Source organism: Hyperoodon ampullatus (assembly GCF_949752795.1).
Source record: "Hyperoodon ampullatus genome assembly, chromosome: 6".
NCBI classification, from domain to species: Eukaryota; Metazoa; Chordata; class Mammalia; order Artiodactyla; family Ziphiidae; genus Hyperoodon; species Hyperoodon ampullatus.
In genome coordinates this window covers 123,428,176-123,451,820 of record NC_136919.1, presented here as the reverse complement: position 1 = coordinate 123,451,820, position 23,645 = coordinate 123,428,176, and the positions used below count along the sequence as shown (strand labels likewise).

At 37.3% G+C, this 23,645-nt stretch overlaps 1 protein-coding gene across 1 annotated transcript in view; it reads left to right on the top strand.

Annotated features, from left to right (window-relative positions):
* GALNTL6 (polypeptide N-acetylgalactosaminyltransferase like 6) overlaps window positions 1–23,645 on the top strand; it is a gene marked incomplete at both ends in the record, with an annotated part of 1,117,369 nt that overhangs the window by 465,840 nt on the left and 627,884 nt on the right. Inside the window, one exon of the mRNA XM_079705645.1 lies at window positions 14,828–14,994. Coding sequence (XP_079561771.1) covers window positions 14,828–14,994 — 167 coding nt within the window. The remainder of the gene's footprint in view (window positions 1–14,827; window positions 14,995–23,645) is intronic.

Here is a 23,645-nt window from a genome sequence, read left to right as displayed (position 1 = left end):
AATTACCAGCTTGAGACCCATCACTGTTCTCACTGACCTCTGGCACAGTGACTGACAGTGGTGCAAATGTTGGCTGTTCTCAGTGGCAACAGGCAGAGACCCTCTCGCAGACCAGTGATGAATAAGCAGAAGATGCAAGAAAGAGAATATTCACTTTTTTGAGTCATTGGGATTTAGGGTTATTTATGACCATAACATTACACCCTGACTGATCTGTTTAATATAAATAGAAAAATCCAGTAAAACAAAAAATAAAGTCATACTTCAGATAAGCGAACAGAATGATCTAAGGATTAAAATATGCAAATACTTTCATTCAAACATTCTAGTGAAATCTTGCAGTCTGAAAATTTGAATTTTTAAAATGTGAGTTTTGACACTGTGTCCAAAACTAAATACTCAGCTTAGGTGGTGAGAAAGAATGTTTATGAAGGTCTTAAGAACCTTAAATGCAAGTTTACCTAAACACTAACAGTATAAAGGTTGACATTCTTGCATGAACAATAAAATATCTCTTTTAGACAAAAAAAAAAATCACAAACAAGTCTAGTACTTATTTCATATATCTCTATTTTTTTTTAAAATTGGCTTATTCCTATAGTCAAAAGAACCACTTATTTTTTGTGAAACCAATGAAATTATGAAGATAAATTAACGTAACTCTGAAAGGAATGACAGTTAAGTATGTTTAAAATAAACAATGCTGTTAAACTAAATCTATTTTTAAACTCTCAGTTTATTAAATGCCAGTAGAGAATATCAGAAAATGTGTGTGTTCTATTTTGGGGAAACTTAGAAGCCTATGAGAAATTTTCTATTGAATTTTATTTTCATTACTGTGAATGGTTTAGCAGAATGTTTACAGACTGATTTGGTTTCTTGTCAGCTTTTAAAATGCCTTCATGATTTGTCATTTCTCACAAGTAGCTTTTTAAGAATTTAAACTATTTCTTTCATCTCTCTGGTGCATTTAAGAATGTTTTTTCCATTCATTTAGATAAATTGTTACTTAACAAAGGCATTTCCTCGTCTCTGAGCCATTCCTAAACTCCAAGTTTATTTTATGTGAAGGCTTATTGGAAAATAATACAGCAATATGAAATGCAATAATACAGGCATCTTCACCCATATTCCTATAAATTTAATGCTACAAATGTTTTAAATTGTCCCTATTTTCTTTTTATAAATTTGCTGCCTATAAATTTGTAACCATAAGCATACAAATTGTCTGACTTCATTTTACTTATTTCTTCAACACAGTTCCACAGTGCCACATTGCCTTCCCATTTCGCAAATTTCCAATTCTCAGCCTGACTTGAGATTAAATCTAAAATACACAGGTTGCAGATTCTTAATAAAACCCTGGATATTCTTCAATATTTCTAGTAATAATGAGAAGCAGTCATCTGGACCACAACTTGGCCAATCCAATGGCTGACTTTGAGAGTGAATTCAATTTCCTTTGGAACAGCTTAAGTGCTAGAATAACTAAGTATAATTTAATCAGTTCAGGCACCATCACAAACAGGCTGATTTTCCTTACAGTAAAAATTAGATCAGCACCCTCATTATTTTTGCCCAGAGTATTACAGTCTCTAATCTTTTCTCCTTTCGTTTCTACTGTCTTCAGTGCATCATTTGCCCGGATGCCAGAGGAATATGTAATGTGATCCTGTCTTCCTCATCATTAACAATATGTGAAATACTTCATGTTGACTGCAGGCTAATGTCCAGATTTCTTAGAATCACTTCAAGATCGTACATGATCTGTTCTCAACATACAGACTCATCTATAATGACTTCCCTAATTCTTTCAGACAAAGTTAACCATACTTCCTTTGGGCTTTTCATTGCCTGTGTGCCATCTATTATGTCACTTGTCTCATTTGAGTCTAATTATTTTATATATTTGTCCACTGGTCTGTAAATCCTTAAGGGAAGAAACTGTAATTTATTCATTTATGTATCATAAGTGTCTCTCACTTTCTCTCATGCAGTTCCCATCTCTACTAGTTCCCTAGCTCCTACCACAGAGGACTTGACAGGTAAAACAGTAACTGTTAAAGTAACAACAATAACAGCAACAGTAATAATGATAGTATTTATCAAACTGTCACTATTATCAGATGTAATACTGTACTGAGCACTTTGTATGGATTATGTAATTTAATTCTTATTACACATTATGAAGAAGGTATAACTTTTTGCTTCTTAATTGCTCCACATAAGAAAACTAGCCTTGGGCCTCCCTGGTGGCGCAGTGGTTGAGAGTCCGCCTGCCGATGCAGGGGATACGGGTTCGTGCCCCGGTCTGGGAGGATCCCATATGCCGCGGAGCGGCTGGGCCTGTGAGCCATGGCTGCTGAGCCTGCGCATCCGGAGCCTGTGCTCCGCAACGGGAGAGGCCACAACAGTGAGAGGCCCGCGTACCACAAAAAAAAAAAAAAAAAAAAAAAAAAGAAAACTAGCCTTATAGTAGTTAAATAATTTGCCTGTTGTCACACAGGTAGTAAGTGGCAAAGCCATCATTTAAACCTCGATAGTCTAATGGATAAAGTGTGATTTTTCAATATTTCAGGAATAATTATAAGCACAAAATATGACTTTTCAGTGTGGTCTAATTGAAAAAATTAATTACAGACATCTATGTAAAGAAGGTAACTTTACTACTAATAGTCTACTAATTAGATTAAGGCTATTTTTAATGTAATTTGTTTACATGATTTTATGTGTACACATGGTACATATAAAAATAGTCCTGATAGCTGTATTTCATAGGCATAGAGTAGACTCTGAACAGAGTATCAGTGATAATTAAAAAGTTCAGGGCTTCCCTGGTGGCGCAGTGGTTGAGAGTCCGCCTGCCGATGCAGGGGAAACGGGTTCGTGCCCCGGTCTGGGAAGATCCCACATGCCGCGGAGCGGCTGGGCCCGTGAGCCATGGCCGCTGGGCCTGTGCGTCCGGAGACTGTGCTCCGCAACGGGAGAGGCCACAACAGTGAGAGGCCCACATACCACAAAAAAAAAAAAAAAAAAAAAAAAGTTCAAAGAAAGAGTAAAATGTACCTGTGACAGATTTTTTAAATTACTTAAAAATATCTCCAGCTGTAACAAACTACAAGTTTCATAACACTACAGAAAGAATTGTGTTTCTTAGGGAATTTTGACCATCACTCTGTATTCAAGACACAGTTCTTGCCAAGTGTAGTATAATTTATATCCCTGTGTCTAAGATTGGGTTCCCTTAAAGCAGACTCTGAGACAGATTTGTCTGCAATAGTTTTAAAGAGGTAATCACAGAGTGAACCTGGGGAAGTAGGGTGAAGAAGTAAGACAGGGAAGGGAAAGCAGCCACTAAAAGGTGCCTGGCCTGCTGCTTATCCTTGTGGGCAACTGAGGCTCCATCTCACTGGAAAACCCTGGGAGATGTTGTAGAAAACACCTCAGATATGTCTCACCATAGGACTGCCTTTTCCCCAACTTCATTGCTTGATAATTGTTCTAGGGGCATTCTTTTTTTTTAATTAACATCTTTATTGGAGTATAATTGCTTTACAATGGTGTGTTAGTTTCTGCTTTATAACAAAGTGAATCAGCTATACATATACATATATCCCCATATCCCCTCCCTCTTGCATCTCCCTCCCTATTCCACCCCTCTAGGTGGTCACAAAGCACCGAGCTGATCTCCCTGTGCTATGCGGCTGCTTCCCACTAGCTATCTATTTTACGTTTGGTAGTGTATATATGTCCATGCCACTCTCTCACTTCGTCCCAGCTTACCTTTCCCACTCCCCATGTCCTCAAGTCCATTCTCTATGTCTGCATCTTTATTCCTGTCCTGCCCCTAGGTTCTTCAAGACTTTTTTTTTTTTTAGATTCCATATATATGTGTTAGCATACGGTATTTGTTTTTCTCTTTCTGACTTACTTCACTCTGTATGACAGACTCTACATACATCCACCTCACTACAAATAATTCAGTTTTGTTTCTTTTTATGACTGAGTAATATTCCATTGTATATCTGTGCCACATCTTCTTTATCCATTCATCTGTCGATGGACACTTAGGTTGCTTCCGCGCCCTGGCTATTGTAAAGAGTGCTGCAGTGACCATTGTGGTACATGACTCTTTTTTTTATTTTTATTTATTTTTATTTTTTTTTATTAGTTTCTGCTTTATAACAAAGTGAATCAGTCATACATATACATCTGTTCCCACATCCCCTCCCTCATGCATCTCCCTCCCTCCCACCCTCCCCATCCCACCCCTCCAGGCGGTCACAAAGCACCGAGCTGATCTCCCTGTGCTCTGCGGCTGCTTCCCACTATCTATCTACCTTACGTTTGGTAGTGTATATATGTCCATGCCTCTCTTTCCCTTTTACTCAGCCATAAAAAGAAACGAAACTGAGCTATTTGTAATGAGGTGGATAGACCTAGAGTCTGTCATACAGAGTGAAGTAAGTCAGAAAGAGAAAGACAAATACCGTATGCTAACACATATATATGGAATTTAAAAAAAAAAAATGTCATGAAGAACCTAGGGGTAAAACGGGAATAAAGACACAGACATGACTCTTTTTGAATTATGGTTTTCTCAGGGTATATACCCAGTAGTGGGATTGCTGGATCATACGGTAGTTCTATTTTTAAGTTTTTAAGGAACCTCCTTACTGTTCTCCAGAGTGGCTGTATCAATTTACATTCCCACCAACAGTGCAAGAGGGTTCCGTTTTCTCCACACCCTCTGTAGCATTTATTGTTTGCAGATTTTTTTTTTTTTTTTGCTTTTCTCACTTTTTTCTACAGAGCGATTTTGTTTACAGTTACTTTAAGCTTTGGATGAGGCTCTGGTTAATTCAGTTTATGGATAAAAGAACAACTAATTCAACCTAAAGTTCACCATAGAATTTTTTCTTTTTTTTAAATTATTTTTTAAATTTTATTTTTTTACACAGCAGATTCTTATTAGTTACCGATTTTATACATATTAGTGTATATATGTCAATCCCAATCTCCCAATTCATCACAGCATCACCACAACCCTCTGCTGCTTTCCCCACGTTGGTGTCCATACGTTTGTTCTCTTCTTTGTAGATTTTTTGATGATGGCCATTCTGACCGGTGTGAGGTGATACCTCACTGTAGTTTTAATTTGCACTTCTCTAATGATTAGTGATGTTGAGCATACTTTCATGTGTTTGTTGGCAATCTGTATATCTTCTTTAGAGAAATGTCTATTTAGGTCTTCTGCCCATTTTTGGATTGGGTTGTTTGTTTTTTTGATATTGAGCTACATGAGCTGCTTGTAACTTTTGGAGATTAATCCTGTGTCAGTTGTTTCGTTTGCAAATATATTCTCCTGTTCTGAGGTTGTCTTTTTGTCTTGTTTATGGTTTCCTTTGCTGTGCGAAAGCTTTTAAGTTTCATTAGGTCCCATTTGTTAATGTTTCTTTTTATTTCCATTTGTATAGGAGGTGGGTCAAAAAGGATCTTGCTGTGATGTATGTCATAGAGTGTTCTGCCTATGTTTTCCTCTAAGAGTTTGGTAGTGTCTGGCCTTACATTTAAGTCTTTAATCCATTTTGAGTTTATTTTTGTGTATAGTGTTAGAGAGTTTTCTAATTTCATTCTTACACACGTAGCTGTCCAGTTTTCCCAACACCACTTATTGAAGAGGCTGTCTTTTCTCCATTGTATATTCCTGCCTCTTTTATCAAAAATAAGGTGACCATATGTTTGTGGGTTTATCTCTGGGCTTTCTATCCTGTTCCATTGATCTGTATTTCTGTTTTTGTGCTAGTACCATACTGTCTTGATTACTATAGCTTTGTAGTATAGTCTGAAGTCCGGGAGCCTGATTCTTCCAGCTCCGTTTTTCTCTCTCAAGATTGCTTTGGCTATTCGGGGTCTTTTGTGTTTCCATACAAATTGTGAAGTTTTTTGCTGTAGTTCTGTGAAAAATGCTATTGGTAGTTTCATAGGGTTTGCATTGAATCTGTAGATTGCTTTGGGTTGTAGAGTCATTTTCACAATGTTGATTCTTCCAATCCAAGAACATGGTATATCTCTCCGTCTGTTTGTATCATCTTTAATTTCTTTCATCATTGTCTTATAGTTTTCTGCATTACAGGTCTTTTGTCTCCTTAGGTAGCTTTATTCCTAGGTATTTTATTCTTTTTGTTGCAGTGGTAAATGGGAGTGTTTCCTTAATTTCTCTGTCAGATTTTTTATCATTAGTGTATAGGAATACAAGAGATTTCTGTGCATTAATTTTGTATCCTGCTACTTTACCAAATTCATTGATTATCTCTAATAGTTTTCTGGTACCATCTTTAGGATTCTCTCTCTGTGGTACCATGTCATCTGCAAACAGTGACAGCTTTTCTTCTTCTTTTGCAATTTGGATTCCTTTTCTTTTTCTTCTCTGATTGCTGTGGCCAAAACTTCCAAAGCTATGTTGAATACTACTGGTGAAAGTGGACAACCTTGTGTTGTTCCTGATCTTAGAGGGAATGGTTTCAGTTTTTAACCACTGAGAACGATGTTGGCTGTGGTTTTGTCATATATGGCCTTTTTTATGTTGAGGTAAGTTCCCTCTATGCCCACTTTCTGGAGGGTTTTTATCATAAATGAGTGTTGAATTTTGTTGAAAGCTTTTTCTGCATCTATTGAGATGATCATATGGTTTTTTTCCTTCAGTTGTTAATATGGTGTTTTGCATTGATTGACTTGTGTATATTGAAGAATCCTTGCATTCCTGGGATAAAGCCCACTTGATCATGGTGTATGATCCTTTTAATGTGCTGCTGGATTCTGTTTCCTAGTATTTTGTTGAGGATCTTTGCATCTATGTTCATCAGTGATATTGGCCTGTAGTTTTCTTTCTTTGTGACATCTTTGTCTAGTTTTGGTGTCAGGGTGATGGTAGTCTAGTAGAATGAGTTTGGGAGTGTTCCTCCCTCTGCTATATTTTGGCAGAGTTTGAGAAGGATGGGTGTTAACTATTCTCTAAATGTTTGATAGAATTCGCCTGTGAGGCCATCTGGTCCTGGGCTTTTGTTTGTTGGAAGATTTTAAATCTTAGTTTCAATTTCAGTGCTTGTGATTGGTCTGTTCATATTTTCTATTTCTTCCTGGTTCAGTTTCGGAAGGTTGTGCTTTTCAAAGAATTTTTCCATTTCTTCCAGGTTGTCCGTTTTATTGGCATATAGTTGCTTGTAGTAACCGCTCATGATCCTTTGTATTTCTGTAGTATCAGTTGTTACTTCTCTTTGTTCATTCCTAATTCTGTTGATTTGAGTCTTCTCCCTTTTTTTCTTGATGAGTCTGTTGAATGGTTTATCAATTTTGTTTACTTTCTCAAAGAACCAGCTTTAAGTTTTATTGATCTTTGCTATATTTCCTTCATTTCTTTTTCATTTATTTCTGATCTGATTTTATGATTTCTTTCCTTCTGCTAACTTTGGGGTTTTTTTGTTCTTCTTTCTATAATTGCTTTAGATATAAGGATATGTTGTTTATTTGAGGAGTTTCTTGTTTCTTGAGGTAGGATTGTCTTGCTATAAACTTCCCTTATAGAACTACTTTTGCTGCATCCCATAGGTTTTGGGTCGTCGTGTTTTCATTGTCATTTGTTTCTAGGTATTTTTTGATTTCCTCTTTGATTTCTTCACTGGTCTCTTGGTTATTTAGTAGTGTATTATTTAGCCTCCATGTGTTTGTATTTTTTGCAGATTTTTTTCCTGTAACTGATATCTAGTCTCATAGTTTTGTGGTTGGAAAAGATACTTGATACAATTTCAGTTTTCTTAAATTTATCAAAGCTTGATTTGTGACCCGAGATATGATCTATCCTGGAGAATGTTCCACGAGCATGTGAGAAGAAATGTATTCTGTTGTTTTTGGATCGAATGTCCTATAAATATCAATTAAGTCCATCTTCTTTAATGTGTCATTTAAAGCTTGTGTTTCCTTATTTATTTTCATTTTGGATGATCTGTCCATTGGTGAAAGTGGGGTGTTAAAGTCCCCTACTGTGATTGTGTTCCTGTCGATTTCCTCTTTTATGGCCATTAGCATTTGCCATATGTATTGAGGTGCTCCTATGTTGGGTGCATAAGTATTTACAATGGTTATATCTTCTTGGATTGATCCCTTGATCATTAGGTAGTGTCCTTCTTTGTCTCTTGTAATCGTCTTTATTTTAAAGTCTATTTTGTCTGATATGAGAATTGCTACTCCAGGTTACTTTAGATTTCCATTTGCATGGAATATCTTTTTCCATCCCCTCACTTTCAGTATGTAGGTATCCCTAGTTCTGAAGTGGGTCTCTTGTAGACAGCATATATACAGCTTTTGTTTTTGTATCCATTCAGCCAGTCTATGTCTTTTGGTTGGAGCATTTAATCCATTTACATTTAAGGTAGTTATGGATATGTATGTTCCTATTTCCATTTTCTTAATTGTTTTGGGTTTGTTATTGTAGGTCTTTTCCTTCTTTTGTGTTTCCTGCCTAGAGAGGTTCCTTTAGCGTTTTTTGTAAAGCTGGTTTGGTGGTGCCGAATTCTCTTAGCTTTTGCTTGTCTGTAAATATTTTAATTTCTCCATTGCATCTGAATGAGATCCTTGCTGGGTAATCTTGGTTGTAGGTTTTTCCCTTTCATCACTTTAAATGTGTCCTGCCACTCCCTCTGGCTTGCAGAGTTTCTGCTGAAAGATCTGCTGTTAACCTTATGGGGTTTCCCTTGTGTATTATTTGTTTTTTTTCCCTTGCTGCTTTTAATATTTTTTCTTTATATTTAATTTTTGATAGTTTCATTAATATGTGTCTTGGTGTGTTTCTCCTTGGATTTATCCTGTATGGTACTTTGTGTGCTTCCTGGAGTTGGTTGACTATTTTTGTTTCCCATATTAGGGAAATTTTCAACTATAATCTCTTCAAATATTTTCTCAGTCCCTTTCTTTTTCTCTTCTTCTTCTGGAACCCCTATAATTCGAATGTTGGTGCGTTTAATGTTGTCCCAGAGGTCTCTGAGACTGTCCTCAATTCTTTTCATTCTTTTTTCTGTATTGTATTCTGCAGTAGTTATTTCCACTATTTTATCTTCCAGGTCACTTATCCGTTCTTCTGCCTCAGTTATTCTGCTATTGATTCCTTCTAGAGAATTTTTAATTTCATTTATTGTGTTGTTCATCATTGTTTATTTGCTCTTTAGTTCTTCTAGGCCCTTGTTAAATGTTTCTTGTGTTTTCTCCATTCTATTTCCACGATTTTGGATCACCTTTACAATCATCACTCTGAATTCTTTTTCAGGTAGACTGCCTATTTCCTCTTCATTCTTCTGGTCTGGTAGGTTTTTATCTTGCTCCTTCATCTGCTGTGTGTTTCTCTGTCTTCTCATTTTGCTTAACTTACTGTGTTTGGGGTCTCCTTTTCACAGGCTGCAGGTTCGTAGTTCCTTTTGTTTTTGGTGTCTGCCCCCAGTTACTAAGGTTTGTTCAGTGGGTTGTGTAGGCTTCCTGGTGGATGGTACTGGTTCCTGTGTTCTGGTGGATGAGGCTGGATCTTGTCTTTCTGGTGGGCAGGACCGCGTCCGGTGGTGTGTTTTGGGGTGTCTGTGACCTTATGATTTTAGGCGGGCTTTTCGCTAATGAGTGGGGTTGTGTTCCTATCTTACTAGTTGTTTGGCATAGTGTGTCCAGCACTGGAGCTTGCTGGTTGTTGAGTGGAGCTGGGTCTTAGTGTTGAAATGGAGATCTCTGGAAGAGCTTTTGCTGTTTGATATTACATGGATCCAGGACGTCTCTGTTGGACCAATGTCCTTATCTCGGCTCTCCCACCTCAGAGGCACAGGCCTGACACCCGGCCGGAGCACCAAGACCCTTTCAGCCTCACAGCTCAGAAGAAAAAGGAGGGAGGGAGGAAGGAAGGAAGGAAGGAAGGAATGAAAGAAGGAAGGAAAGTAAAGTTATTAAAGTACAAAAAAATTAAAAATTAAAAACTAAAAGCAATTTAAAAAAGAGAGAAAGAAGAGAGCAACAAAACCGACAAAACAGATCCACCAGTGATAACAAGCGCTAAAAATCAATACTGAAAAAAAAAAGTGGACAGACAGAACCCTAGGATAAATGGTAAGAGCAAAGCTATACAGACAAAATCACACTAAGTCCACCGCCTCAATTTTGGGATGATTTGTTGTCTATTCAGGTATTCCACAGATGCAGGGTACATCCAGTTGATTGTGGAGATTTAATCCGCTGCTCCTGAGGCTGCTGGGAGAGATTTCCCCTTCTCTTCTTTGTTCGCACAGCTCCCGGGATTCAGCTTTGGGTTTGGACCTGCCTCTGCCTGTAGGTCTCCTGAGGGCATCTGTTCCCCGCCCAGACAGGACGGGGTTAAAGGAGCCGCTGATTCGGGGGTTCCGGCTCACTCAGGCCGGAGGGAGGGAGGGGCACGATGCGGGGCGAGCCTGCGGCGGCAGAGGCCGGCGTTGCACCAGCCCGAGGCGCGCCGTGCGTTCTACCGGGGAAGTTGTCTCTGGATCCCGGGACCCTGGCAGTGGCGGGCTGCACAGGCTCCCGGGAGGGGAGGTGTGGTTAGTGACCTGTGCTTGCACACAGGCTTCTTGGTGGCAGCAGCAGCCTTAGCATCTCGTGCGGTCTCTGGGGTCCATGCTGATAGCCACGGCTCGCGCCCGTCTCTGGAGCTCGTTTAGGCGGCGCTCTGAATCCCCTCTCCTCGTGCACCTTGAAACAGTGGTCTCTTGCCTCCTCGGCAGCTCCAGACTCTTTCCCGGACTCCCTCCCGGCCAGCCGTGGCGCACTAGCCCCCTTCAGGCTGTGTTCACACCGCCAACCCCAGTCCTCTCCCTGCGCTCCGACCGAAACCCGAGCCTCAGCTCCCAGCCCCGCCCGCCCCGGCGGGTGAGCAGACAAGCCTCTGGGCTGGTGAGTGCCGGTCGGCACCGATCCTCTGTGCAGGAATCTCTCCGCTTTGCCCTCCGCAACCCTGTGGCTGCGCTCTCCTCCGCGGCTCCGAAGCTTCCCCCGTCCGCCACCCGCAGTCTCTGCCCGCGAAGGGGCTTCCTAGTGTGTGGAAACCTTTCCTCCTTCACGGCTCCCTCCCACTGGTGCAGGTCCCATCCCTATTCTTTTGTCTCTGTTTTTTTTTTTTTTTTTCTTTTTTCTTTTGCCCTACCCAGGTACGTGGGGGTTTCTTGCCTTTTGGGAGGTCTGAGGTCTTCTGCCAGCTTTCAGTAGGTGTTCTGTAGGACTTGTTCCACGTGTAGATGTATTTCTGATGTATTTGTGGGGTGGAGGGTGATCTTCACGTCTCACTCCTCCGCCATCTTGAAGCTAGGGACATTCATTTGCCCCAGAACTTTTGATCTGCCCTTTTTCAGAGATGAGAGAGTGCATTCAGTTGGCTATCTGCTGGTACTTATCAGAGGATCCTCTTGGCAAGTGTTGGGATGGTGGTGCTATGGGGATAGTGGCAGTGCCCTGGCATCAGTGCTAGAGCCTATCACTGTTCCTCCTGTAAATCAGATCTTTTTCTAAGCAGTACACATATACACATAGATAGATGGATAGATAGATTTACACACATAGGTACATACATAGACAGATAGATGTGTATATCATATATACAATTGCTCTGTTACCGAACTCAGGTTCAGCTGCTCGCTGCTCAAAAGCCAATCATTGGAGAGGCAAGTGTCAGTAGAGGGGAAAGGTGCTTTTATCAAAAAAGCTGGCAATCTGGGGAGAAGGTGGACTTGTGTCCAGAGACCAGCTCTGAAGATTCTGCTCAGCCATGACAGTTTTTACAGGAGAAAAGGGGGAAGAATCTCAGGAAATCATCAAGGCAGGAGGTTGGGTTCTGCATCATTCTCCATTGCGTGCAGACTGGCTGACTCTCTCTTTAGATGTCATCTTGCCTGCATGATCTGCCAGCAGGATTGCTAAGGGGATTGTTAGAGGCAGAGAGCCCATGATTCTTTAACTACTTCATTCCTCATTCTTCTTTTCATCTAGGAAAAGAATCACCAGGTTAGACAAGGCATGGTGTGCATTCAGGAGAGCATTAAGTCAAGAGTTGGCTTCAATTGCTTACTGATCTCATTCCTATAATTAGATTCTTTCAAGGTTAGAGGGGAACAGAAATGGGCAAACAGGAAAGGGGCAAAAGAGCTGGTTTCATGTTCAACTAGGTATCATTTTGACACCTCAAAGTTAATGTGGTCAAAATTGAACTCATGTTTACCCTCAAGCCTTGCAACCTTCAAATGCCCCTTACACACTGTGCTCTGATGTAGGTCTGTATTTCATAGATCAGTTGCCCATGTCCAAAACATGGGAGTCCTCCTTAACTGTTTTTCCCAGACAGTTATAAGTCATATCAGTTCTTTTCCTAAATATATCTCGAACTGGTCTTTTGCAGGCCACTTTTAACTCTCACTTGCATTTCTGTAGCACTTTGCAAATTGGTTCAGGGGCCTCTCTCAAATGCTTGTATGGCACCCTGTTATACTTCTACGTATTGGTTCCCCTTTAAAGTTTTAACTGTCTCTTTACCCGTCTGTATCTCCTCTTGTACTGTAAACATCTTAAAGTTGGAGTGTAGGATTTTTTCATTCTTTTATCTCCACTTTGCCTCCTTGCTTAGGGAAAACCCTCAGCAAATCATTGGGACTTGAGAGCATGAATGAATAGAAGGATATTTTCACCTCCCCTGTGTGGTAATAATTTGAGCTTACACAGAAATTACTGAAAACATTTTTATGAGGGAAAGCCCTTTTTGCACATGATTAGTCTTGCATTCTCTTATGTCTGCCCTTTTTTCTGAATGGATTGTAGATAGCTGTTAAACATCTCTTTTTAAAGCCCTAAGCCTATTGATTGCTTATCATGTATTACTCTGAATGCAATTCCTATTTAATTAATAAGCAAGCGATATGTACAGTGTCTCTTCTCAAAGTTTAAAAACTAATTTGTCTTCTTGGGGATATCAGTTACATTCCCAGAGCATTGTTAGGTATGGTGTTTTGTATTATCCTGAGTATTGATACAGGAAAGCACATTTGTCTTGGGCTCTTGTCTTTGTTGACAAGGATGGATGGCTCTACTTAATTACGATGAGATGTGCTGAATTAATTTAGCACTCTTTTCCAGATTTGTGCATTAGATGTGAAAGCATCCATCTCACTACACTCTCTTGGAACTCACTGACAGATCTGTTTCATATATTGCTTTTTAAAATTATTTTATGTTATCCTACAAGGAACTTCATGTTTTTTTCTAGTATTTTCATGCACGTTTCATGGTATCCTTTTGAGGGTCTTTTCCGATGCTTTTCATTGTACTTGAAAACCTCTAAATCTCTTGTTTGATAAATATTATTACAAATTTTAAAATTTAGATTAAATAATTGATAATAAAAGGACAAGATAAAAAAGAAATGCCTATATTTTATATTTAAATTATTTGTCTAAATTATTTCATTTTATTTTATCTTCCACGATAGTTAAATTTTTTTGCTTTAATTACATTTTATTCTATTATCTGAAGCTGCAAGGCAAGATCTCTTTGTTTTATATCCACAGTGATATTTAAGATATCCTATTGAGGTCATAGTAAAATGAAGTGTTTAGATAACTGACTAAAAAACCATATTTTAAGTAATGTTTTGAATATGCTGGTACATTTCTATACATCTTGGTAGAATCTATGCATACTTCAAATTCACACTATATAATATCTGGACTAAACAGTAGCCAGTGTCTTGGCAAAGGATGAAATAATAGATGTTCCTGTATTTAAACAGAAACTGCGTTTCTTTCCAGATTTCGACTCTGTTTGTTTGTTTGTTTGTTTTCATGTTATCCATACCAGAAAAATCACTAAATTTGGTAATTGATTGAAATTTTATCCTATTTTAGTTTTGAAATAACTTAAAGATTTCACAAACTTCAATTAATTCATTATCTTTAATAAAGCTTGGGCAACTATGACCAGTGCTGAACTAAGAATTAAATCAGATTTGAGACCAGCTTTCTGCCCTGATGTGGCTTATAAATTACTTAAATAAATCACAAATATTGAAAGAATAGCCATGACATATGCTAAATTGCTTTAAACTATGCCAAAATTTAAAACCTACTTCCTGTTTGGCATCTCAGATTGTTTTACAGTGAAAACAGCAACATGAGATTTCTCTGTATAGTGTTCATTAGGAATGTGATAGTGTCATGATTTGGATCTTAATGTAATCTTACCATGCAGTTGCATCAGTGTGTGATTATTTAAGATTAAGTCTTCATTTATTTCACTTTAAGACTCTTTTCTCCCCTAGAGCCTTAAATACTGCCCAGCTGTGGAAACAGACCACAACCAAAACTGATTAATTGGGCATAAATATTACAGAAGTTAAATTTCTAAACTTTCCCGGAAAGTTTAACATTAGCTGTGTGCTCAGTGGAAATGATGTTAATACATATAATTTATCCTTATTACTATTAGAGAACATATTAACAAGAGCACAACATTTCAAGAAGCACAAGTGTACTTCCTACCTTGTTTTCGAGCCACTGGTATAAGAGAGGATAAATAATTATGTCATTAAGAGTGAGTATGAAAGGAGATAATTAATGAATTCCAGGAGTGGGTAGAGTAAGTATGATGATGTAGAAGCTTTGGTTGGGAAAGTACTAGGCAAAGTCTAATTTTCACAGTTGTCTGATAACACAATGAGTCAATGGCAGTATAAGACATATTACAGTCTTGTATCTGACATAGTCTTTCCTTCCTCTCTCATCTCCAGCTGTAAGCACAAGATGTACCTGGAAAGGCTACCAAACACCAGCATCATTATCCCATTCCATAACGAAGGCTGGACTTCACTCCTCCGGACCATCCACAGCATCATCAACCGAACCCCAGAAAGCCTGATTGCAGAAATCATCCTGGTTGATGACTTCAGTGATAGAGGTAAGATATTGTTAATAATATTTTATGTGATTCTCTTATCACCTACATAATCATTATGGGCTTTTAAAATAAGGCAGACAATCATTGTGATGGTTTCTTTCTAATTCTATCTGAAAGGAGATGATGAAGTTTTGTCTATGCTGTGATGCTGTGATTTCATAAAATGTTGACCAAAATGCGAAAGGAATTGAACGAAAAGTTATTGGCATCATTTGGGGACCTATAAGAAATTTGTATTACATTTCTGTTGTAAATTAGAGAGGTATTGGCAGAATACCTCAAATTCTACCTTCAGCTTCAGGACAAACATTGTAAAATATGTTATGGTAAGTACATATGAATGGTGAAATATTCCAGTAGAACCAGAAAATCTGTTCCCCTTTCTGAAAAGGATCTGCTCTGTTATTTACCAGTGTGATACATTCTCCAGGCTGTGCTTGTGTTACTTCATAAATACTGGAAATTATAAGTAATGCTGCAAATAAATATTTTTACTTGGCAATTTTAGCTATTTTATCATATCTGAACAATAACAACAGCAGAAAGGCCTGGAATGTGGTGTATTAGAAAATTTGACACAGTTCTACTCTTTTTTTTTGTTTGTTTACTATTCTCATGAACACAATTTGGTTTATAAGTCAGGGAAATAAGATTATAGAAAGTTTCTTGAGATTAGGACTTGATAAATCATATTCACTCTAAATAGGGGAAAGTAAAATTCTTGGCTGGTGTGAGCGGAGAGGTGGAAACCTTTTCTAAAGATATTCATCTACCTTCTGTTTCATTGCATGAAGGAGCTCTGTTTAGCTGTACTGTATGTGTGTAAAAAAGAGTGGCAGGAAATGAGTTTGTGTGTTATTCTTATGCCTTCAAGAACATGCATCTTGAGATCCTATGGATTAATTGAAGTTTTGGAAATTTCATTTGCAACAGAAACATTTTCTTCATAGTACTTAAAAATTCTGTAGAAGTAAAACCGCTTGGTGTGTTAGCTTTGAGCTTCCTTTAGCATTTTTGTCTGCAGTGATTCACTTCAAAAACTGATTCAGGGTTTGCCGATAATTCATATGTGTTGAAGTTCATAGGCCAAAAAAAAAGATTGTCTATTGTTCTATTAAAATAGTAAACTACAAACTTGGTAATTTAGGTTGATTTCAAAGTAGTTTTTGCCTTGCATTGCTTATATAGTTGTGTGTTCAATAAGTATCTAAATCAGTATCTAATAAGTACCTAAATTAAATGTATCACTTAAAATTAATTTAAATAACACATTGATTTCTTTTTTATTCTAATTGAGGCTGCTTATTTCAAAGCAGTCATTACCACCTCAGGCTAAAAATAGACATTTCATGTGTTAAAGCTAAAACTTTGCTTTTAAATAAAGGAATGAAAAAGGGGATAAAGATCTGGGGCCACACATCACCAAATAAATGGCATTTTTTGGTTGACTGGTAACAAGAGAAAAAGGACAGTGTATCTGTGGACAATTTTCTACATAATTAACTTTGTCTTGGTAAACTATTTCCTACAGCAGAATTTTGACCTGGGGGTAATAACGTAGGAAACACTTGGTAGCAGTACACTGTGGTTTGTAGAGTTTTTGCTGGATATTTCTCAAAGGTATTTTTCAGCTGAAAGTCTTTAAAGAGGGAGAAAATAGTGGCATCTACTTTTGTCTTGGGTTTAAATCATTGTCATCTCTGTATAGTAGCGACTTTGATAGACTGTCACTTCTGCTTAGAATGTTACCCAGGAAGGAAGTGTGTTCTGGATGGTCCATGTCATTGCTGTTAGTGACATGAAGCTACACAAAAAGGATTGGTTGGGAGAGTAATGGTGATTTTGACTTTCCTGCGGGACATTTTTAAGGATAATCATTATTTTAATGCTTTCGTAAATCTTTCCTTTAGTTACTGTATTCCTGTGAACTATCAAGTTGAAAGTAGTATTTTATGATCATTAAACTTTCAAACGGGAAAGCTTTTTGAATATTGCTTTTCATTTTACTAGCCTGACGATAATGTAAGACTAAACGTTGAAAGACGTGATAAAAATACTTCCACAAATCTTTTAGAATATACCATAATTCTAAAGGTGCATGGAATAAGAGAAGCCCTTCTTTCAAATTTTTGTTTCAGATTACAGAATCTCTTCTGATAAAATATTAGGGTTTAGGTGAACCTAAAAGCATCACTCCTGCTATCTGAATTGTGAGAAATATAGAAAATCAACATGGTAAACATAGGTTGGAATCCTGATACCAACTATGAACTGTATGACTTTGGGTAAATTAACCTCGCACTGTCTCAAATTCCTTATCAAAATGGGGATAAGTAACTCATTAGTTTTCTAAGTACCTCCTCCCGGGAGGTTGTGATGAAGACCTACTTTGACGGCTGAAGGAACTGTGCTCCACAGGAGAGCACCTGCTCTCAACTTCGGACCCCTCCTCCCCAAATACTGTCCGGAAACACAACATCAATATTCTACATACTTTTGTGAGGAGATCCTCTCAATTTAATGAAATCTTTTTCACAAAATTGAATCAGTCAATCCTCTGTCTATGTGTCCATCCATCCATCCATCATCTACCCATCTACCTATCACCTACCACCTTGCCCCCACAACCCCGGTTGCAACAGAAGTTGTTTAGAAGTCATGCCTTCATAGACTTATATGGGTAGACTGAAGAAAAATGAAATTTTAGAGTTTCAACAAAAGGAGGGTTAATAGAACATGTCACCTCCCTAAATTATGTCAGCGACCTTAATGTTTATCAAAAATTCCTTTCAGAATTGTTTTTACTATTGTAAGCGAAGAAAGATATTTCCAGGCATCTCTTGTTTCCAGGGCCTCTAAGACAAAGAAGTTTTCTCTGCTTTTTAGTCAGATATGATGTATAGCCATGCTGTTAAAAACTATTATACTTTATGCTTTTTTTTTTTTTTTTTTTTACTTTTGGACAACCCAGAAATCGAAGTATTTTCCACCCGTTCTTTAAAAATCAAGTTAAGTAGGCTAGACAAATTTTAAAGTACAAGAAAATATAGGAGGTTTTTTTGGCCTCCTTCAGGAAATTATTTCTGAAATGTTACACTTCATATTTATTTTCAGAAATATATTCTAGTTCCAAGTCTGTTCAGTATGCATTTTAACACCTTTGCACTAGAGCTCTTCTGAATATTCTCTAATGTCCTTTGGCTAAAGGCAATAAAATTTTGACAAGACTTAATCAAACATTACTGCTTTATATTTTATGTCTTCCAGGTCAGTAGAATAGCTACACATGAAAAAAAAAAAAAAAGGGAAAGCCAACATGTTAGCCATGTTAATAGCACAAGTGTAATATCGCTTGGAATTCATAGTCCCCAAAAATGTAATCATTCTATGATTGGTGAATTCTGTAGAATTGGTTTCATAGCAATAGAGAAAAAAATACTAAAGTATTTTTGAATTATAAAATCACTGCAAAGTGCTTTCTAAAAATCAGCTTGAATTTACCCAGTTGACCCAGTTATCAAAATGCTTTTAAAAAATGAACATCCCAGCACTTCTCAGTTTAGATATTCTTCCTGAAATGGGCTTGGTAAACGTAGATATTCTTCCTGAAATGAGCTTGGTAAACGGAGTGTTGTTTTAGCCTCAGAACATAAGCCTACTGTCTATAAAAACAGGAAGGTGCAGGCCTACAGGTAAAATTTCAAAACCAACACCATGTTTTTGCTATCTGACGCTTACCAAAGTTAGTGAATATATATATTTTTTTCCAGTAAGCTCTCAGTAATACATTTAACAACTTAACTTGAGGCTTCTAACAAGACTTCATGATGACTTTAAAGCAGGACTAATCCTGGGCTTATCTCCAAATTCCAGGCAACCTTCACGGCATCCACACAGAAAATGTTGAAACGTGTGAACTAAGCTGGGGCTTAGCCTCAGAGACAGGGCCGATTTGAACCTGACAGTTCTCTAAAGTTTGTGTGCTTAGAGGAATTCAAGTTTAAACCGAGGGAACTCACAGGAGAGTTGCTGATACAATTCCCTTAATGCAGGTGTGAGGGTACTGTTGTGCCTTGGATGTGTGTGCACTTACACACACACATGCACACTAACTCACTCTCGCCCTGCTTGTTTCAAATTTCCTCGACAGGAAAAGTAGGTACCTGAGTGTTAGAGTTTCACAAAGACCTATTATTCTCCATGTTCTAGTTAGAGGGAAAATCACAAACTTAAAACTATCCTTCCGATCTAGCAAAATCAGCCACTTTAAAGAAATCCAGTTTACTCTTCCTCAGAGAGCATAGATCCTTGCTACTCAAAGTGTGGTCCGTGGATCAGCAACATCAGCATCACACTGAGGCTTATCAGTCATGCAGACTGTCAGGCTCCATCCAGATATATCAGATTCTTCACTTCAGCAAAATCTATGTGTAATTTTTATGCAAATCAAGGTTTCAGAATAATTGTCATGTGTCTTAGAATTGGGGTTGGAGCTTCAGTGAGTAATATAAATGCATAAATAGCTTAATTTCAAAAATCTCCTGTGTCTTATCCATATTATTTTGACATACATTTTTCTATTCTTATTATTTAGCATTTAATTGATATTGGATTTATAAATCTGCAAGGGGAAAGTTGGGATGGGAATTCGATAGTATTACCTCTACATTATTTTATGTGACATTTGTGATAACATTTCTTTGATAAATGTTGGCATTTTCACAAGTTTGTAGACATTTACTATGCCTTCTCCTGAACTCATTTGGTAGCATTTTATGTTGAATTTCAGGTTACTGCTGTTACTCCTCCCTTGCCAATTTTACTTCTTTGTTATACAAATGTGCCTTCCAATATTTTGTAGATCTAATTGGCTTTGAAATCATTCAATAATTTTCACGCCAAATTCAGAAATCACATGTATGTGTATACATACACACACACACAATTTCTTTAAAGGTCCATATTACCATCAAAATCTTAAACTCTTCACATAGTTAAATGTGTTTATAAATCTTTAAAATACTGAGAATATTTTAAGTCATTTCACAGGTGGTAATGATGAGTCTTGAATTCCAGGTTCTACTTTACTCAAATAGTCTCCAAGTATACCATTAAGGAAAGTTTCCATAACCAGACAAATCAGTTAGCACAAGTTTTACAACTGTTCAAAGCTGGAAGGTATTATTGGTGTGAAAAGAAGGTTGTAAAATAGATGAAGAATGGTAGTGCATTTCTATCTTAAATGATAAAATACTAACATTAAAGTGCATATAAAGATTCAGAGGTGACAGTCAACAAAAATGCCTTTGTGCTGGTTTTCCGTCAGGCCACTAGACTGTAAGACAAGCCATTTTTATGTCTCAGATTTATTGAGCGCCGATCACTCTAAGTGAATCTTGGAATTGTTTAGATTTATTATTCAGATTTCAAGTTGTAAGGATAATTGCATTTTAAAATCAAAATACAGTATTAAATGCTAATAAGTAACAGGAACTAAGAAAATATTATAAAATTCAACTGTACACTTTTCTATTAGAAATTCATCATCACCTGCTATAGAAGTGAAAGAAAGCTGATCGATTTCTGATGATAAATTTGCATATCATGCCGCTTAAGGATGAAATGTACAGTTTTAATAAAACTGTTCTGTTTTAGCAATTATTTTTGTGTCTGCCGCCGAAGGGAGTCCAGGGCATAGAGTCGTAAATATGAACGTAGGACAGCTATATGTTCTCAAAGTCAGAGGAAAATAAGGAAGACAACTTATAAAGTGTACATTCTGCAAGTTCCAAAACACAAAATCAACTCATAAAAATGTCTTTATATATTTGTAAAATATGAGTCCTACTCATCAGTGGCAGAATATGCTTTGGATAGAAGCTGTCTCAGAAGGCAAAGCACTCCTGGGATTTCTCTCCCTCTTACTTATAAACGAAAACTCCAGTCTCACGTGTTGTAAATGTCTGTGTAAACAAAGGACCATATCTGACAAAATAACGAGTTATGTGTCCTTGCTGAGCCCGATATTTGCCATAATGTGTAGACCAGCATTTTGCTTTCTCCTTTTCCTTCTGTAGAGCAAATGTGAATAATCCCTGCAGTTTTCAGGATTGTTCCTGAGGGTTACACACAATCGCGAGGGTCACGATCCTCATGATTACAACTGGAATGCTTTCTTTATTCTGGTAGAAACAGCCTATTTTAAGTAGATCCTTTTTTTGCAGATTAGGATAAAAGGTCTTGAGATACTATAAAGGTATATGTTTTTCTTGATGAATTGTTTTATGAATTAGCCTCTATAAGATTGGCGCTGGAAGGTTCAGAATTTGGGGGATTATATCCTCTGTCTTCTCAATAAAGTCCTAATATATCAAATTTGATGAAATTTATTTGTTTCAGTTCAGTTTCAGTAAAATTTATATTTGATTGAATAAAGATACATGTGCTGAAATGTCCACACAAATAGACATTTTTATGTGGTGTTAAAAACTGTTTTTAAAATGTTCTGATGTAGAATCTGAGACTAGAGTGTTGGAATGGACCAGTTCTAGATGAATTTTGAACACAAAAATAAGTATCTTGGAAAATGTGTAATAGAATGAAGAGGCACACTTAAGTTCTGTTGTCTAGTTGGGCTGTAGTTAGGTATCATATATAATATTAAAGCATATTTCACAGTTGAAAATTTTTGTTACTGCTTTCTTTTTCTTTATCATTTAAAAAAATATTTTGTGTACTTGAATGAATGAGATAAATTTAAAATACTGTTAATTCCTGTGAGGTCTTTAAAAATGCCCACACAGAAAATTTTGTCAATTTAGGGGTTGTAAGTATTTATATTTCCTCTATTAGTTGCTTTTAAGTTTTTTAAAAATATTTTCATTTTGAAGAAATGATAAATCTCATCTAATTGTCATTTTTTTAACTAGCATTTTGCTGTTTTACAGTTTTATTCTCTTTAAATATTAGCTTGAGGCAGATGAAATTGTCATTTTTTGTAGAACATTAATGGCTGGCTGATCATTTCATATATTTCAACCTTAATAACCAACCATCTTAAAACCTCTCTCTGGATTGAATAATGATTTAGGGCTCATGTTTTAAATCAGTCCTTTTAAAGATAGGGAAGAGCAGCTCCCATCCTCAGGTGGTGGGTAAGCCGATCTGGCTTTACAGTTGCTTTTGCTGGATGAAAACTCCACATGGATGAATTCATATGGGTTTGGCAGAGAAAAGGATGCTTCTTTTCAAAGCAAAACCGTTACAGCTCCCCAATGTCACAAGGCATGACTTCCTCAAGAAAAATAAATTGTGCAGTTCATTTTATGGCAGATTAAATCCCATTTATTTTCCTCACAGACAGCTGTTTTGAGTAGGATTGTCACTCATATGAAACCATTTTGTGGATCTTGGGCTTCAGAACTTGGGTAGGCATGACTTCCTCTGATGAAATAAAAGGTTATGTTGTATGATTATTTCTCTTGTCAGCAAACCTCAGCTGGTGAGCTTTAATAATAAAATGTTTTGTATTTCAAACAATCCTTTTTTGATGCCTAAAGATCCACCTGCTCTTAATTTTTAAAAAAATCACTGCATTGACACAATGAAAAAAACCACAAATATTTCCTCCTTTATCTTGAACTATAACACTTCCTTAGAAAATGATCAGTCTCTCATCAGTCAGGGTTTTTGATAAGCCGACAAGTTTTAAACATCAAGTGCATCTGTATGGATAACAGACATTTTAACAAAATTCTCCTAATAAGAATTGTCTTTTATGTCAACTGAGGAACAATTCCACATTAGACTGGTAAGATCTTGGAGATGAAGGAAATTGCAGGTGACCTGGTACATTTGTACCCTTTTATAGATGAATAAATGGAGACTCAGGGAGGTGACATCCTAGGTCACACACTAGGTCAACTTTATATGCTGAGATAAATGCTAGATTAACCTCAAATGGATGGTTTTTCTGCTTAGGCATGCAGGGTTCCTCTCCTCTGTAGTTTTCTCAGACAGCTAATTCTGAGAAGCTAGAACCATTCTGATAAGTATCTTTAATTTGATAAAACTGTACTACAGTTACATAGACACTCTAGATAATTGAAGCTAATTTATTACCCATTTTCTCGCCTTAGGAGCAGGATCGTAATAGACACCATCATTTCACTGTGTACACACACATAGTAGAATGAAGAATTCATGAGAAAAACACACAAATTCCAGTGTCCAAATGGCCTTTTAGCCCTGCAGGGGGGCAATCAGGGCTTTCCTCCTGGAGAAAAGAGTGTTTCTAACATTCTGAAAGGCTCACAAAGTAATGAATGAGGTCATAAAACATAGTTAGACATGTTTCATGTGGCTTCCCAGGCTGATTCAAAGTAGAATTTATTGGGGTAAGTGAATGGATTTTAGGCTGTCCCCTTGTAGATCATCTGAGTCTGTCTTTACTCTGGAGGTATTGTTCCAGATTTAGGCAGCCTCACTTCACAGAAACCAAGACACTCCTGAGATTGCCGGGGCCACTCTGGTGTAAAATGTCCCCGGAAAATGAGAGTCTTTCTGGAACAGAGCAGCTGGGCTGGGGGGGAAGAGGTGAACATTGGATACTCATTAGATACACATCGTTGATTTTCCCCCCTTTTTTTTTT